Source organism: Dreissena polymorpha, chromosome 11 (assembly GCF_020536995.1).
Source record: "Dreissena polymorpha isolate Duluth1 chromosome 11, UMN_Dpol_1.0, whole genome shotgun sequence".
Lineage (NCBI taxonomy): Eukaryota > Metazoa > Mollusca > Bivalvia > Myida > Dreissenidae > Dreissena > Dreissena polymorpha.
The window spans coordinates 17,762,703-17,782,750 of NC_068365.1; the positions used below are offsets into that span (position 1 = coordinate 17,762,703).

The 20,048-nt window shown below is 37.9% G+C and overlaps 2 protein-coding genes across 3 annotated transcripts in view; one reads left to right on the forward strand and one right to left on the reverse strand.

Moving 5' to 3' along the window:
* Positions 1-20,048, reverse strand: part of LOC127851033 (uncharacterized) — a 141,321-nt gene that overhangs the window by 63,006 nt on the left and 58,267 nt on the right. The gene's annotated exons all lie outside the window — the stretch shown is intronic.
* On the forward strand, positions 19,235-19,783 carry LOC127849651 (uncharacterized). The gene has a single exon (XM_052382397.1). The coding sequence runs from the start codon at positions 19,235-19,237 to the stop codon at positions 19,781-19,783; it is 549 nt and encodes a 182-aa protein (XP_052238357.1).

The following is a 20,048-nucleotide window of genomic DNA, read 5'->3' on the forward strand; positions in this document are numbered from 1 at the left end:
TTGATAGTGCTTAGAGAGCGAATTTGCCAATTGAATTTCTGTTGTTTATACTTTTCCAATGCTTATAATACTTAGTCTATTAATATATAATATAATATTTAACTCATATTTATTATGATATTTATGATATTTAATTAAATAACTTGATAAACCATATTGCTATGCGACAAGATAAAATAAATGTTTAGTCATCCTGAAGACATATTGAGTAACAGAAACTTCAATGACTATTCCTCATCAGAAAGTTTAAGACAAAGAAACATTAATGTGTACCTTGTAATTGATGAAGCACATTGCATTTTGGAGTGGGGTGAAGAATTTAGACCAGAGTTTAAAAAAGTGCACAAATAAGGTCTGTTTTGAAGTGTCGAGCCATTGCTCTGTCTGCAACTGCAACTGAACGTGGATAAAAGGAGATCAGTGATAACCTGTTGATGACAGACTTTTCATCTGTGTGTGACAGCCCAGCCAAAGAGAACATTACTCTAATAGTTTCCAGAAGGCAAAGTCCCAATGCAAAAGGAAACTGTTCTGAAACACAAACACCATACAGTTACATTTTCAGTCCAGTATTAGAGGAGCTGCTCAAGGAACACGACAACTTCCCTTTTACAATTAATTATTGCAAATCATTGCAGTGGATTGGCTATGGCTAATCCCACTACAACCTACAAAAACATAACACGGATCATACATCTCAATCAACTGTGTGTGTGTCTTAATTTTTATCGAGTGCACCGTGATTGTCTCCCATATGGTCATCGCTCCAAGAAAGATGTGTTAGTTGGTCACAGGGGATTGTGCAAGACACAGGAGACACCCCATTCAGAGGTGAACCTGGGTCTTTTAGTGCCCTGTGTATAGCACCTAGTACACTGCACCTCCGTTTAACGTCTCATGCGAAAGACGAGTTAGTAGGTAAGGTGCAGCGGTGGATCGAACCAGCAATCTCCGGATTGTGAAGCCATTGCGTTTTCACTACCACAGATCCGGTACCAATCTACGGTGGCCGTTTCCTTTGACTTACAGGTTATATAAAGCATGGAAGTGTGAACATATTTTGAACACATTAATTTTTTTTGTCTTATACTCACATTAACAACTAAATTTCAAACTATATAGAGAATGGAAGTGTGAAAGTATTTTAACACATGAATTTTTTTTGTCAAATACTCATTTTAACAACTAAATGTCAAACTATATAGAGCCTTGAAGTGCGAAAATATCTTTAACACATACAATAACATCACGCCATCTACAAAATACTCTTTTCTCATTGGTTGTTTGACGTCACATGCTGACCCCATATATTCTATATGGCGTCAGTAGACTATATGGGGCAGTAGAAACATTCAAAATGGCCGCCCCGAATCGTCAATTCAACAGCGCATTTGGATTTTCTACTGCTGAACGATATGAGGCTGTATAAAACAAGACTATTGCTAAGCAATTTATGTCCTCTACCGGCTCCACCATTGTCAGAATATTTTTTTATTTGTTACATTAGCAACCAGAATTTTTGATGTGGGAACAAAATGAAATGACGTGCATAATCTCCATATTGCAATCTATCCATGTTTCAATTTTCATGAAAAAACATAGAGAACTTTTAAAGTTATCACAGGATGCAGAAAAGTGTGACAGACCGATGGACAGATGGACACACAGAGCGCAAACCATAAGTCCCCTCCGGTGAAACCGGTAGAGAACAATAACTGGCTGCTCAAATATATTTAGTAGTCTGTGACCTACAAAAGGACTTTCAGCACTTTTCCTTGCTTTGGGTTCGTCCTCAAAAAGGAGCTTAAAGAGCAGAAAATTGTGGTTTGGTAAACGGGGAATATGGCTGCCTCTTAACGATTTGCAGACACTTCTTCGGAAGAAATTGCTAACAAGAGACTGAAATTAAACTCGCAGAACATTTTAAGAGCAAACAAAAAATGAGCAAACATACTGAAATCTTACCGATGTGAAAAGGATCAGAGTCCTGACTTCGAATCATTAGAAGTTAATGAGCTTGCAAAACTACTTAGAAAATTCTACATGGAATTACGAAAACCAGATGGGGGGCTTAACAAAACCACATCCATGGAATCTATAAAAAGCGGGTTAAACAGATATCTGCATAGTCCTCCTTACACTCTGAACATCGACATTGTGGAAGACGATGCCTTTAAGGATGCCAATAACAATTGTTCAGTCTGTAAACGTATGATCAGGAATTTGTGAGAATTTGATGAGATGTAAAGTAGTTGGCGTAAAGTAGTTGGCGTGATATAATCGTAACAGGGTGCTGATTTATATGCATTTTGTACCCACTTAATGCCGTTCCCACTCTTTTTGGTACCTTTTTATTTGGTATCTAAATGCCTTTCAATTTAGAACAAAATGTTGTCATCAACTTTTAAGTAGTGGTAATGTTTTGAAATCGTTATCAAACAGAGATGACTGATTCATTCCAAAAGCATGATGAATAGTCAATTTGAGTCGCGTTCTGAGAAAACTGGGCATAATGCATGTGCGTAGTGTCGTCCCAGATAAGCCTGTGCAGTCCGCACAGGCTAATCAGGGACAACACTTTCCGCTTTTATGACATTTTTCGTTTGAATGAAGTCTCTTCTCAGCAAATATCCAATTTAGGCGGAAAGTGTCGTCCCAGATTATCATGTGTGCACAGGCTAATCTGGGACGACACTTTAAGCACATGCATTATGCCGAGTTTTCTCATAACGCGACTCATATGATAACATACGTTACTTATTATTTCTTTAACGATTTGAAAAGATAATTGATGTTCAATAACTACAAAACGCTTTTAAAAGTCATGTTTGGAATAAAATAACGCTTCAATGAAACGAAAGTGGTTAGGGTATTACTAATATATATGTAATTATTCTAAAAACATCCTAAGTAATATAATATCATACCAATAGAAGGTTTACTAGATCTTACACTAAACAGTATGTTACTCCCAGGTATCATATTTTTTTCGGTTTTGTCGGTCCTAGACCGATTGGGGTCATGAAAGACCGATTGAAAATCCCAAACAGTCGGTCCGATTCTGTTTGCTAAAATTTCCATGTCATGAACTCGATTACACAATACACATGCTAACACACTCTAACGACATTCTTATCTCGATTAGGTGTGATAAACCATTTGCTGCAGTCTCTAAACCAGTCAGGACCGGTGAATTGCACGTCAGACCAAGAATAAAAAACTTATGAACAGCGCATTAAAGAAGCCTCCGAAATATATCTATCCTGGAAAAGCACAAGTTAAGAACAACCCACTAATCACCTCGGTACAAACAACGCTGGTCCATTAAATCAACCAATGATATGTTTCTTTAAATTACAACGGTTGATACGTTGTGTGATTTTGAAAGGATTATAAATGGGTCATGTTTATTTGTACCAGCAGATTAGTGGGTTTTTGCAAAACGTTGCTTTTTCCGTGATACATATATTTATGAGGGTGGTCGAAAATTTTGCAAACTGAAAATATCGCAAAACAATTTAAGAGACACTTAAGGCCTGTGATTTACATATCAATCGATTATCGGTGTCATTGTGTGTCTATTGATAGTTATCATTGTTATAGCGGTTTCTCTGTTTTGTCTGCTAAGGTGATTACGCGCAGTGGTTTAATTATATTCCGTCTTCGATGTTAGTTAACGTGCATGTGATACAAAACAATATGTTGCGATTGTAATGGGTCAATGTAAACTGTAATAAATTTAATAATATCTGAGCAGGGGACAAAAATTCCACTCGTCCGCTCGTATTGACGAGTGAAATCTTGAAAGGACGAGTGAATTTCCCTAAAGCTCTCGTCCTACAGGACGAGTGAAAAAAAACTGATGTTAAAATATGTATTTTCTGACCAGTAAGACTCTTTTTCATTAAATAAAATCATTTTCTTAAAGCATATCTATTCCGAAAGTAGAACGCGAATGAACCGGAAATCGTAATTGTAAATTTCATACAGCAGGTGCGCGTTGTTATGCAAGACTGTGTCCCGAGTAAATATTGGCTTTTTGGTGTAAACTTTGCGCGTCCATGTTGACAGGGAACCATCTGACTTCATTCACTGTAAGTATTGATTTTTTTAAAGAATTATTTTACTGCGAAGTACGGTTTTAAACCAGTCTGAATTTCATCTGAAAAATGTCTGACATACGAGCGTTCTTTAAAGGGGGCAGGAGCGATGTTCAACCATCCGAAATGGAAAGCACGCAAGCATTAAAAAAAGGAAAAAACTAATTTGTCTTCATTTATTTATTTTGTGTTCCTCATAAATAAAGTAAGTTAACATTTCTTCTGTGATCAGCTGGCATGAATAACTAAGTAAGCAGCATTTTAGCAGTGATTTAGGAAACATTGTTAGTCATATCAGTCCTTTGCAATCTTTCTTTCACACATATTTGAAGGACAAGTGCATGTGTTTGCAGGACGAGTGAAAATTTTAATGCACTTGTCCTGCAGGACGAGTGTCATTTATAAATATTTTTGTCCCCTGCTGAGACTTACTTACTCCTTTTGAGCCCTATGCAACACTATACACGGGAATTGAACCTTTTGAATGAGATGTTTTTCAAATGTATTTCATTAAATAGGATAATGCATCTTCTTCTGGACGTATCTGATGTGATACATTAACGTCACAAAGAAGGGGTAATCGTCTGCCAACCCTGGGACTAACACAGTAAACAAAGATTTATTCGGCTTATAAAAACATGTGCCTATATAAGTATAATTATCTCGATCTTTTCTTTTCCCAGGTGGCTAATTATCTTTTGCCGATCCCATTATTCTAATAGCCAACCAGCAGGAAAGTGGTGTTTGGCTCTCTGTAAAATGGCATATAATGATATTTGGTAGAAACAAGGAAATGGCCATCACATGTTATTTTTCCGACATCATCCAAAACTCTCTTGCAGAGGTAATTGGTACTGCAACATAAGCTGAAAAAGGGCCAATAAAAGGGCTTCTTGTAACACGCATTCTTATGAAAAAAGTAGGTATTCGCAAAGGCTGCTTCTCGAAAGGCCTGAATGATCTTTGTCGGAGACACGCGATACGTAACAGTGACGGCCATGTGAGTATGACCTTCTGGAAATCTAACTTGTTACAGTTCCTTCGATGCAACCTAGCACAAGGTCATTAACTGATATAATAAACGCGACGAATCATCATCAACAGAACAATTTCTCAAACAAATAACAGTGATTACAGACAAAACAATAAGAGGGGCTTTATTGCATATTATGCAAAAACCCACAAACCAAACTAAGAACATTTGCTTTCACAGCATAAAAGATTAACAAGATAGAAAAGATCTTTTCAATTTGAAAAGATTTATAAACAAATAAGGAACATTGGGAAACAACTCCATAATTTGAAAGAATTGCGAGATGACCAAGTGAAGCTGTTTGTAGCATTGAGTCTCAATTTGAGGCAATGTCAAAATCAAATCATTGCTGCATACGAGAATAGATCTTTTGCTTACTGTTAGGGTTATGAAAAGAATGCTGTGGAGAAAAGAACAATTGTAAGTATGCCAACGCGGTGGGATCAAGGAAAAGACATTCTTTAGAGAGGAGCCTGCTTCTACCTAAATCAATAGAAGGAAGTACTATTTTAAGAAGAGTAAGCAAGTCAATGCGCAACGACGGAATAGGCCGTATAGTCAAAAGTGATGATACAATTTTTTGCATTAAGTGAATACATGTAGCTCTGCACAAAAAGGGGCAATAATAAAAACACAATAACTGTTCACAGAAGCTAAAAGAAGTGGCTAGATTGCTGAGAAACATGCAATCGTGTTCGGTCAATAATGAAGTCTTTGGAGAATTTCATGTATCAAGATGCTTTCCAATGTATTGCAAAATCTTGCAAAAACGTTGCAGGCTTCGACAGAAATATCAATATCACGAGCCTTAAAGATGGACCAACACTTCAGAAATGCCTTAAATTCTCATTTCAAAATGATTCGAAACAAACAACCAGAATCTGCAATCATGGAGCTTTCCAAATTATTCGAAATTGATTGGACAGATGAAGTGTCTTCCAATGCCTTAAGAGCACTTCAGGAGGCTAAGCGGAACAGCCAAAAAGGACTGATGCCATTAGCAAATGATGTCAAAGTCATGTCTGAATGCTTACGACATAAAGCTGATATACCTTAAATACCTTAAAAGTATCAGCATGACTTCATTACTTCCTAGTTTTTATTGTCCCCTACCGGTTTCACCGGAGGTGACCTATGGTTTGCGCTCTGTGTGTCTGTGGGTCTGTGACACTTTTCTGAATCCTGCGATAACTTTTTCACAAAATTTATGGTTGCTTTGACAACAAATAGAATAGAAATACGGCTGAAAATGTCGGTTTTCTGGATCCTGTGATTACTTTAAAAGTTCTTAATATTTTTTCATGAAACTTGCAACATGGATAGATGGCAATATGGACATTATGCACGTCATTTTATTTTGTTCCTACGTCAAAAATTGTGGTTGCTGTGGCAACAAAAAAAAACACAAAAAAAATCTGAAAATGGTTGAATTTCTGACAATTGTGGAGGCGGTAGGGGACCTTATTGCTTGACAATAGCCTTGTTAATACATGTTTTCTTCAAATATTGATTGATATTCTTTTCAATTACTTTCACACGAGAATATAAATTTCCAAAAACTTTAGATCAGTAATTTGAACATCAATTTACATGCCAGTTTAGCATAAAATTCCATATTTTCCCATTTAAAAAAATGTGTTTCCTTTAAAGAGAGTGTTGTGATTTCTCATTGTTTAGTGTTGTGTTATCCATTTTCATTGTCCAGTGATTAAGTTCAGTGGCTGTGTTATATTTAGTTAATTGTGTTGATATATTCCGCAAGTCCGGTAGTTGTTTATTATTTTTTTGATTCTTATCTTGTTTTGCATTTGAAAACATTCGTACATATCTGGGATTTCAACCTTTTCTGATAGCATAATGTGATAGGACGAATTTACTCTATACATATGTATATGTATGCCGTATCATAAACAGTATATTGAGCTACCGCCCTTGAGTCTTCCCATTATGCTTTATGTCTATCTGCCATTGATACGATATGTTATGAAGGATAGTGATGTGTAACTTAAAAATATTGTTTATCTTTAATAGTGTACTATAACCATTTAATCGAATGTTTACTTGTGTGTAAATCAATCGAACCAGAAATAGTTATGCCATGCTTCGAGAATAAATGGTGAAAAACAATGAAATATAGTCCTTTACCCCCACAGGTGACACTTATAGATATCCCCCGAACATTTAATGGTAGCAGAGCGTGGTTTGTGTAAAATTGATAACACGGAACAGTGAGGGGAACTCTGTCAAATTTGTTACAGAAAAAGTGTCATAGTAGTCGGACGTGAAAAATATTCGGACAAAATAGAAATGCCTGGCTCTAAAGGTGAACCTGGGGAAATGGAGGATGAGGATAGGCATCTACAAGAGTCTAGAATAGTGGAGCTTAAGATGCGAAAGTTTAGATCGAAAGCTAACTTCACTAGAACTCGAAATAAACTAAAAGAAGAAGTAAATAGTGATACTGTAGACAAAAGTGTCATGAAAGAGCTTTTAGACAAACTTGAATGTGCTATGGATGAGGCAATTGGTACAATACATGAATTAGGAACAGAGTATAAAGTTCAAAAAAGAACCCAAGAAATGATTGATGTCACTAAGGAAATAGAAATTATAGAAAAATCCTATGATGATATCATGATTGAATATGAGGAAGCTCAGACCGAAGTATCAAGTACCAGGAGTGGGCAATCTGTTAGAAAAGAACGTGAAGGACAACATGCAGAAAGCAAAGCTAAGAGACAATTGGACACAGATTTGACGCGTCAAATGAAACGTGTGTCGATACCTGTGTTTTATGGAAAAAAGTCTGAGTACCAATTCTGGAAAGCGGCATTTACTGCATGTATTGACAAAACGGAAACGTCCCCAGAATACAAATTTTTGCAATTAAGGCAATATTTAAAAGGTGAAGCTTTGAAATCCATTGAAGGACTTGGACACTCGGCTTTGGCATATGAAAAGGCCAAAGAAAATTTGGAGGAGAAAGGAGGCTTGCAACTAAGTTCATTGAAGAAATAGAAAGATTTCCTACAATTAGGTATGAAAGCGCAAAGGCAATAGAACAGTTCGCAGACTTACTAGATATCGCGTTAGTGAATCTGAAAGAAAATAAAGTTGAAGACCTGCACAGCGGATATATGTATCAGCAGTTATTGAAAAAGTTGCCTGAAAGCATGATATCCAGATATGAAAGATGGTTGTTTGAAAACAATAAGAAAGAATCAGTAGAACTGTTGAATGAATGGGTTTTGAAAGAGGCAGAATTTCAAAACATTGCGGTGGAGGTAAAGCACGGCCTTGATGGCAGAAGTAAAAAAGAGCAAACCTTTTGGGTTAATTCGACACAAGACAAACCAAGACCAATTTGTTGTAAATTGTGTAACCAAGAGCATAGAATAAACAAATGTTTGCAATTTGAAAAAATGGATGTGCCAACCAGATGGGAAAAGGCGAAAGAACTGAGACTGTGTTTTCGTTGCCTTGGGGAAAACCACAATGGCCGGACATGTAGAAAAACTCAGAGGTGTGATATTAATGGTTGCACGAAATTACACCACAAATTATTACATCAAAGTACATTTAATCCAAGGGCCGAAGAATTCTCCCCAGCAGGACAAGATAGGACATTCATAGGAACACAAAATGTTCCTATGTACATTGCTCTTCGTACAGTTCCTGTTGTTCTTTATGCCAACGGAAAAAAAATCACAGTAAATGCATTACTCGACGATGGGTCAACGAAAACATACATTAATGCAGAAGTGGCAGCAACTCTGAAACTCAGTGGAAAAGTTGAGAAAGTGAAAGTGAATACATTGAACAACAAAAGCGAAAGTTTTGAAACAATGTCAGTCAGTTTGAACATTGAAAGTTTGAATGGCCAAGAGAACATAGAGATTGAAGCATCAGTTCTTGATAATGTTACTGGTTCTCTACAAACCATAGATTGGAACAAACAAACCTCAGTTTGGCCACATTTGAAAGGAATACATTTTCCAAATATCAAAGAGAATAGCAAAGTTGACATGCTGATTGGATTAGATCAAGCTAGACTGCATTCTTCGCTTTATGAAGTTCATGGCAAACCTGGTGAACCAATCGCTCGACTCACTCCGCTAGGTTGGACATGCGTAGGCCCTGTTCAGCAGGTTTCAAACCATACAAACATGTTTTCGACATACTTTGTGAAATGTGATCAGTTAGATGAACTGGTAAAAGGTTTTTGGGAAATTGACAACTATGGTCAACAGAAACAGTCAAACTCATTTTCCACAGAAGACCAGAAAATTATTAAACAGACTGAAGAGACAATGATTGTCAACAATGACCACTATGAAGTTAACATACCTTGGAGGAAAAATCCTGCCGAGTTGCCAAACAATAGAAAAATGGCTGAGAGACGACTCAAACTAGTGAAGCAGAAAATAGAAAAGGACCCATTTGTAGCAGAAACATATAATAGAACAATAGAAAAGTATGTGGAAAAGGGTTACCTTAGAAAAGTATCTGAATCAGAAGCACAGGACAAACTGAACAAATGGTATCTACCTCACTTTCCAGTAGTCAAACCAGAAAGAGAAACAACCAAAGTCAGAATAGTATTCGATGCATCTGCCAAGTACCAAGGTGTTAGTTTGAATGACACTATAAATACAGGTCCAAAACTACAGAATGAACTATTTGATGTTCTGTTACGTTTCAGAAAACATGACATCGCGTTGGTATGTGACATTAGTGAAATGTATCTACGAGTGGGTATAGCTGAGACTGACAGAAGATATCACAGAGTATTATGGGATGAAGATGAATATGAATTTAATACACTAGTGTTTGGTGTAAATGCATCACCATTTCTGGCTCAAATGGTTGCTCAGACAAATGCACGAAAGTATGCAGACATTTATCCAGCAGCTGCAGAAACTGTATTGAAATCCACCTACATGGATGACTCGATGGATTCAGTCACAAGTGAAGAAAAAGCCATAGAACTCTATCATCAATTGTCTGATTTGTGGTCAAAAGCCGGTATGTGTGCCCGAAAATGGCTTTCCAATTCCAAACGTGTTCTAGAGAATATTCCGCAAGAAGATAGAGCATTAGAGGTTGACATAGACAGTAGTTATTTGCCATTAACAAAGGCTCTAGGAATTTATTGGAAGGCTGAAGAAGACAACTTTACATTCAAAGTGAAAGAAAAGGACACTGAAATCCACAAAATAACAAAAAGATGTTTGTTGAAAAGAGTAGCAAGCTTGTTTGATCCTTTAGGGTTTATAACTCCTTATACAGTCTTGGGGAAAATATACATTCAAAAATGCTGGTTGAGAGGATACGATTGGGACGAGGAGGTAGAAGAAGAAATGTCGGGGAAAATTAGACATTGGTTAAGTGAGCTGACAAAGCTAAACCAGCTTGAAATTCCAAGAAGTATGTGCTTTGAAGTTGAAGCAAACAAACAGTCACAGTCACACTTACACGTATTTGTGGATGCGTCAGAGAAGGCGTATGGGACAGTTGTGTATGTGAGACATTCCGAAGAAAACAGTGTTTCAGTAAAGTTTATATGCAGCAAGTCGAGGGTCGCACCGCTGTCTTCAGTGAGCATACCAAGACTTGAGCTCACAGCAGCAGTACTGGGATTGCGAATAGCATTGACTGTGTTAAAAACTTTAGATTTACCAGAAACAGCTGTTACCTATTGGACTGACAGTGCAAATGTCATATACTGGATACGAAATGAAAGTAGACAATTCAAGCCATTTGTGTCAAATCGGATAGGTGAAATCCATGAAAATAGTTCTCCGAAGCAATGGCGACATGTTCCAGGAAATGATAACCCGGCAGATTTGACATCAAGGGGCACAACAGCTGAGAAACTTGTAACAAGCCAGTTATGGAAAAACGGTCCAGAATTTCTACAAGAAGCTGAGGATAAGTGGCCAAAGAACCTGCCAACTGATGAAGTCAAAGACACTGAACATAAGAAAGAACAAAAGAAATCAAATGTTACCAAAACTGATGAACAGGAGAAAGAAAGTATAGAAGTATTTCTGAGCATTGATGAACAAGACGACAGGTTGAATGCCTCTAGATACTCTGATTGGTTGCGTCTAGTACGAGTATATGGTTGGGTGAAGAGATTTATAGAAAATATGAGAGAAAGAAATAGTGAAAGAAGAAATAAAATGAAAGTATTGACAGTTGAAGAACTAAAAGACAGTGAAAATCTGATAATTCACAGAGAACAGGTTAAGTTCTATCCAGAAGAATACAAGAACTTGGTTAAGAAAAAGCCACTACCAGTTTGTAGTAAACTCCTTCCACTGAATGTGAAATTAGATGAAGACAATGTGATGAGAAGTGATTCGAGGTTGACAAATGCAGACTTTTTACCATATGACACTAGATTTCCAGTAGTTTTACCAAAGAAAAGCCATGTGACTAAACTTTTAGTGAAACATTATCATGAAGACGGAAATCATTAGGGTACAAATCAAACCTTAGCAGCTATGTCAGCAAGATATTGGCTCATGGGTGGAAGAGAAGAGATCCGAAGTTGGGAAACTGTGTGCAATGGTTGCAAAAGATTGAAAGCTAAATGTTCCAGACAAATAATGGCCCCATTACCAGCAACCAGGGTGAAGAAATCCATGAGAGCGTTTGCATATTGCTCGGTTGACTATGCTGGACCATTCATCACCAAGCAAGGTCGGGGAAAGGCTAGGCAAAAACGATACTTGTGTTTGTTTACCTGTCTATCTACAAGAGCGGTACACCTAGAAATAGCATTTGCCTTAGACACTGATTCCTTCCTAAATGCGTTTTACAGAATGTCAAGTCGAAGAGGATTTCCAGTTGAAATATATTCTGACAATGGAACAAACTTTGTTGGAGGTCAGAGAGAGCTAGAACAGTTAGACAAGGACAGAATAAGTGAAGTGTGTAGTAAACACAAGGTCAAATGGCACTTCAATCCTCCATTAGCTCCACATTTTGGAGGTATTCATGAAAGTATGGTGAAAAGTGCTAAAAGAGCCATATTCGCAGTCCTGAAAGAAGCAGACGTTACAGACGAGGAGCTGTTGACAGCGATAACTGGGGCAGAAGGGCTCATAAACAGTCGGCCAATCTCCTACCAGACAGCAAACCCTACAGATGAGACAGTTCTAACTCCAAATCATTTTCTTCATGGTCAACTTGGAGGAAACTTTGCCCCAGAAGCAGTAGACACTACGATATTCAATATCAACAGACGTTTGCGATATGTTCAAGAAATCGTCAAACATTTCTGGCATCGTTGGCTACGAGAAATAATACCAATCTTGGGTCGCAGGAAGAAATGGCATGTCCAATCAAGAGATATGCAAGTTGATGACATAGTGCTGGTTATAGAACCAGACAAACCTCGTGGTCAGTGGTCCTTGGGCAGGGTCACACGTATCTATCCAGGAACAGACGGACATACTCGTGTTGTGGATGTGTTCATGAACAAGTCGACGCTGAGAAGACCAATATCGCGGTTGTGTCTTCTGGATATTAGCGAGTCGTAAACTGATATGAAGAACAGTGAAATTGTTGTCATAACTAACTTTGTCATTTAAGGTCATAAAAACATGAAGAAAGTTGTGTTAAAGGGCATAATAACTCCCTAAAGCTTTCTTTTCTAATTTAGGTTAAAGCATTTATGGTCAATAAATATCTTTTTAGAGAGGCATAGTGTTAAAGGGCAGAATAATCCCATTGCCTTCTCAATATAAATCCTTAGAGTTTCAGGAAGAAACCAGAGATAGTAACATTTATTGCCATGGGAACGAGACTGTACAACCTAACCTGGAAGGACGTACCAATTGGAAAGACGTCAAGATTATGATTGTATACTTTGTTTTGTGTTTTTATATTACATATAATGTTCAAAGTATGGCTATTATGTTTAAAAAAAAAAAAAAAAAAAAAAAAAGATTTATTGCATTAAATTGTAATTCAACTTTGGGAAATATTTGGAATTTGATTCATTAAGAAGCTACATTTACTTTGTATTAGATTGAAATGATAGTGAGTTTCAAAGAATGGCTTTGTATAATGAACATGTAAATGAGAAATTGTACTTGAATTACAGTTCTAGTTGTTCTTGAAATTTCTTGGATTATAAGATGTGGTGTACATAGATTGTATTTTTCTTTTGGTTATGTTTAATTATCATGGACAGAGAACATCCATTTTATACTGCAAGAATAGATTTGAAGTATGTTGTTGACTAGATATAGCTGAGACTCATTGTTTGTTGTTTACAACATATTTGTGCAAGTGCTTGTATATTATACCTATTTGTCTTGGAAAGTCATTGAATTACATCTAAAATGACATATTTATATAGAAAATATTGAGATACATGCATTTTGTAATGGTGACAAGTTCACAATGGATATGTATGAATAATTTAAGAAAGATATTCTTGATTAGACATGTACTTAGAATTGTTGTTTAGTACTGGGTAATGTTTCATTTAATTTAGAACAAATGATGCTTATGTGATGATTTGTTGATCAAACAGGAAAGTTTGAGAAAATATACTGGTTACCTGTTGTAAATTTCTATGGATTGATTTGGATTCAAACCAAATGTACATTTTTATGCTTCTGTTGAAATGAATATGCATCTCAATAGATGTCGGCTGTCAGATATAGTGACAATTGTGAAGAAGTGAGTTAAGGTATACTTACATGTATGCTTATCAATGTTGCAAAGTAGATTGATATGATATGTACACAAGTATGTTGACATATATAATACTTGTAGCATTGTAACTTTGATGTTGAAATATAGTCATTGTTGCCATTTAATCATTATGATATATAGTGTTAATGTATATTGATATAGAAAAGTCGCAATTCGCAAAAACTTCCACTGCACTAGACTAATTTGTTTGGTATCATCGATAGTAAACTTAACCAAACTCATATTCTCATAGGTTTATCGACAATGTGAATTAAAGCAAAATAGTTGCTGCATAGTGAACATTAATGAAGATCGATTATAAATGTGGTTATGTTTGAACAATATGTGTTAGTGTGTTATTATCTGTTGTCTTGTTTGGTTGATGGCTAGGTTCCATCAACGTAGGGGGGTATGTTATGAAGGATAGTGATGTGTAACCTAAAAATATTGTTTATCTTTAATAGTGTACTATAACCATTTAATCGAATGTTTACTTGTGTGTAAATCAATCGAACCAGAAATAGTTATGCCATGCTTCGAGAATAAATGGTGAAAAACAATGAAATATAGTCCTTTACCCCCACAGGTGACACTTATAGATATCCCCCGAACACGATACATGCGATGTAAACAGTGATAATAAATGAGATTTGTTATATATTGCAGTTGTCCTTGATTCCCCACATCTTAGAACCTGGGGGAAGGAGAACACATAACCGAGTCCGTCATCACTCTAAACAGAATCGATTTGGACCATAGACAAGCTCGGCTTTTCACAGCAAATGTCATGTGCGCCCTCCCTCTGTTTTTCTTCAACAAAAGTGTTGCTGGATTATCAGGAACTAGAAAAGCACATAATTCGTATCGTTACTGAACGGACGGGTTTGGAATAGTTTGACACTATATTCAGATATGATTTTTAGGAGCTATATGATCAGTGAATCATTTATGGATCGTGTTTACACGTTCAATCTACCCAACCTTGTATGAAAAAGTAAAGACATTTTTCTTAGATTATGTAACAGCAAGTCAATTTCTGTATTGTTATTCAAAATTGTTTTGTTCATACAGAAATATTCATGTGACACAAGGGTCAGAACAGTAATAAGTGTTTTGTACGTAGGGAATAGCTTATAATTTCTTAATTATTGAAATAAATACCATGAAAATGTGTATCACATGCATATTTACCCCAAATATCAGTGGAAGAAATTTAATGTGTGTCTTGCACCACTTGTACATTTTTTTGTATATTTTTTCTGGGCCTGCTCGTAAGAATATTACTATGAAAGAGTTTTTCAATGCCACCCAAATGTCTGAAGACACGGTCACTTCATTTTGGTGTAGAGGGGATGCCATTCTTGAGAAGACGTTTGAAGGTGGTCAACTTCCTCGCCCTAGGGCTAAGAAAGAACTCATGTGCGAGCGGCTGTGGTCAGGTATTCCATAAGAGGAATTGCAAAGCAGCACTCGTCATAAACTTAATTGATCTCAACAATATGACCAGCTTCTCTGAGATATCCGGCAGGATGAAAAAGAACTTAAATTGTCTGACCCTCCAAAAACTAGGGCCCATTCAAACGTTATAATTAAACCTCCGGAAACGAAGAAACAGAATTAGAGATTAAGATCAATTCTCTGCATTCAGGGCTTCAGTCCATTGTGGACAAGCGGTTCAATTATATAATGAAGCGACTTTATGTCTTTAAAGCCTTCTTTTACCACCGCCGCCACATATGCAGCAACCCTTCATTTCCTACTTCGCAGCAGACAACTCAACAATGTTTGCTGGCAAGGTAATGGCTTCCCAGGCACAGAGGAAACAGATATACCAAAAAGTTTAACAGCCTCTGTTAACAGCTGCCTAGAGATAGTTGCACATCAAGGCCATTCAAATTGTTCATATGTTTCTGAAACAAGTTTTTCTGTCGCAGGTAAATATACCAAAGATTACAATTAATATGACTACATCTTAAAGAACTACACCAGCCCGTAAAGTAGCAATTCTTGTACAGTTTGATTCCATTAATATTTGTCAGGACACGACTTTAACTGGGACAACATCCACATGCCACACCAATACTGCGGGATGGAAGCAAGCTTCACTGTAGCACGTAAAAATGCAAACTTGAAGATCACCAGGTACCAGTTTCTATTAAAGTTGTCTTGGGCTTGTACTATTCACAAGGTTTAGGGTCTAACACTTGATTCTATTATTGTGTCATTTGATCACCATTTCAACAGCGGTCAGGAATATGTTGCTCTAAGCAGAGCAAAAACGCTGCAATGCTTGCATTTATTGAATTTTTATGAAAAAAAAGTTGCTTGCAATCACAGACGTACAAACCGAAATGAGAAGGCTTCATTTAAATAAGACATGCCCAGCATTCTACAACTTCCTCACCCAGTGGAAACCTCAGTCATCATATCTGTGTTAAATGTGCGTTCATACTGCCGCCATAGAAAAGATGTCAAAAGTGAACCTCTTTTAAACTGTTCAGATCTTCTCGTATTCACAGAGACATGGCTATATGAGTCAAACATCCATGAAACTAGAGCTTTGTCACAGACGTGACGTATACCCCCACATGCCGCATTGACACAGACTATTTTGCATGCTGTCTTCACAAAACAAGATAATCTAATTTATGGCGATTTTTCAGAATTATTATGCCATTATCATTTATGGCCATTTTGAAGTTTGAACTTTTGAATTCTTTCGCATGACGTGCTGTCCAAGTACTGTGAACAAAACTAATGTACAGAGTCATTTTAAAATCTCACAATGAACGACATAGTTATGGCATTGACAAGTTCATTTATGGCCATTTTTTACTTTTGAACTCCAAGTGTGACCTTGACCTTGGAGATATCGACGTTATTCTTTTGCATGACACAGCGTCCAATGATTGAGAACAAATGTACCATGTAAATTCAAAATCGCACAATGCATGACATAGTAATGATCCGAACAAGATTATTTATGGCCATTTTTTACCTTTGAACTCACAGTGTGACATTGACATTGCAAATATCAACGTAATTCTTTCGCATGACTCACCGTCCAATGATGGTGAACAAAGCCAAATGATTTTAATATCCCACAATGAACGACTGAGTTATGGTCCGGACAAGCTCATTTATGGCCATTTTTGACCTTTGAACTTAAAGTGTGACCTTGACCATGGAGATATCGACGTAATTCTTTCGCGCGACACACCGTCCAATGATGGCGAACAAATGTGCCAAATGATTTTTAAATATATCACCATGAATGACATAGTTATGGCCCGGACAAGCTCATTTATGGCCATTTTTTATCTTTGTACTCAAAATGTCACTTTGACCGTGGAGATATCGACGTTATTCTTTTGCGCGACACACCGTCAAATGATGGTGAACCAATTTGCCACATGATTTTAAAACCTCACAATAAATGATAAAGTTAAGGCCCGGACAAGCATTTGACCTTTGAACTCCTTTTGGAGTGTGTGACCTTGACCTTGAAATATTGACGTACTTTTTTGCATGACACACCGTCCTATGATGGTAAACAAATGTACCAAGTCATTTTACAATCTAATCATAAATGACATAGTTATGGTCTGGACAAACTTTCGGTTTAAAACACACTAAGTGACCCTGTGACATAGTTTTTGACCCGGCATGACCCATATTCAAACTTGACCTAGACGTCATCTAGATACAACTTGTGACCAAGTTTGGTGAAGATCGGATGAAATTTCGGGACAGACTGAACGACAAAGTGACTCCTATATAGCCACCATTACCATTGGTAATAAGGGTATAAACATCTTCCCTGTTGAATTCTTGTGTGCATGAGCTGACAAGCCAACCGTTCAACAGCAAAGTCATGCAAATGGAGTTGCTATTCTGGCTAAGCGCGACTGCTGCATGCACTGTAAACCCCTACTGTGTTTTAAAGACCAATTTCTACAGATTCTATGTGTTGAATTAACAATGAAATGTTACAACACTATCTTTGCTATAGGCATCTACAACTCCCCAAAAATGACTCGAGAGCATGTGATTCCAAGCTACTTAATGTCATCCATTATGTCAAGTCCTTACAAGATGAATGCTCTATAATATGTACAGGAGACTTCAGCCAGAGATTAACGACATTCTCATACCTTTGATACTCTTATAAAGGGAGGCTTTTATCAGCATGTATCAACACCTACCCATGTATCAGGATCATGTTTAGACCACTTCTATATACTTACAACCTACAACTGACAGACTTGAAAACTGTGGGCTGCTATTACCATGACTGGTTGACATGTGTAGTCCGATGTGAACAACCCTAGAATGAAGTTGTCCAGCTTGGGATATTTTTCATCACCCAATTAAAAGTAATCCTCATTTGTCACTTTCTTGCAAATAATAATAATTTAAACAAAATGAATTTCGACTTCCCCTAAAAGAAACACTCCTATCATTTAAATACTTACTGCTTTACTGCAGACAGCTAGACGACCGAGGACCTTCTCGGGTTTACAGTCCGGATTTCCTGCCTTACCCGCTACGGTATCTAAAGTCCTGGCAACTGTTTTGCTGGGAGAGATTAAGATGTAGAAGGCTTCAGGGGACGACGAAGAGCTGCCCATGGAAACTGAAGTACTTTCGGTTATAGCGCCGGAAGAAGATGACCCATCAACTTCTTCTGTTTTCACTGCGTTGGATGAAGTGGGACAAATTTCCATTGTTGATGAAGTGGGCCAGTGTGAAGATATCCCACTGATCAAGACTGAAGTAATAGCTGTTTCTAGCGACTCGGAAACAGAAGAACGTGCTCCGGTGGAGAAGACTCCGATCTTGATTGGAGTCTCTAATACTGGGACAACTAGGGTCCCGGTCTAGGCTGGGAACCTGGTACCTTCCGTGATTTCGACACAGGTTTTCAGCAACAGTTCTTATGTTGAGAGGGAACAACGGAAAGGAGTCAACAGATGAGGAAAGAACCAGAAGAACCCACGCCAGGGCTGCGAGAGTGTTATCCGGCGAGAAAAGTGTTTAAACCATCTGTTTGGGTCAGACTGGAAAGCCGCACGAAACAAACCACTCAGAAGAAACGGACGTTCCGGTCTCCTGATGGGATGTGCATCCGAGTCTCGTCATTTAAGTCGACACGTCTTTGCAAAACATCTTCCCCAGCGGTTTCAACTCCCTCATTTGACAGATCAAGCTTCGCAAGAATGTCGATTACGAGGGCTCAGATGGTAAGCCTTACAGTTAGTAGAGACCGATAGGCTGGGCATCCTTCTGGATATTGCCCGGAGTCACGACTTGGGAATTAACCCAGAAGTATCCCTATATCTGAAGTAGAAATACAATGATTGTCCTCGTTCGCCCGTCAAGCAGGATGGCCGAGGTGGATTTCAACATCCAGCGCCTGAATTCGCAGGCCCTCCTCGCCCATTGGCGCGTTCTTGTTGGTCTCCTAAAACATCTACAAAGGGATCGACAAGTACAATTCCTCAACTTGGATAATCAAAGTACCTCTACACCCCCGGTTATGGCTGGGAATGTACCTCCAAGGAGTGAACCGGCTCATGCTGGTCCCAACATACAAAACATGTCTGTTCAGGAGTACTTATTAGCTACTGGACAGACAAACTTCTCGTTGGCCAGGGGGAACAGAGACACGTCTCAAGAACTGGTGCAACCTGTAGCATCGAAGATTCCGGCTTTTGATTCCCATTTTCATCTACACCGTTCACTAGGGAAATTGGGAATTCCACATAACTCTGACGTCCAGACTGTTTTGGATGTTGATGTAGGGACCAGACCTCAAGTTGAAGTGGATGTGGTTGGAGGAGTCATCATCTATTGCCACCCAGAGACCTACCCGACATCTTTCCCGGTTCAGGCTGAGTTAAGTGTCCCTGTAGGATACATCCCCGGAGAGTGACACGGTTCAACTCTGAGCTATACCTACGTTTGAAACATCTCCTAAGAAGCGAGAAAATAGTGGCGTTGGGAGAAGTGGGGTTGGACCGTACAGAGTCACGCAAGACATGGGGACTGCAGAAAGAAGTCTTGACGTGGATATTGGAGCTGTCATCTCCTTGTCAGCCAGTTATTTTGCACATCCGGGATGGGTAGGATCGGCAGTCCAGAATCTTATATCTGGAGTGTCTGGAACTAATGAAGAAGAATGTGGCTCGGACTCAACG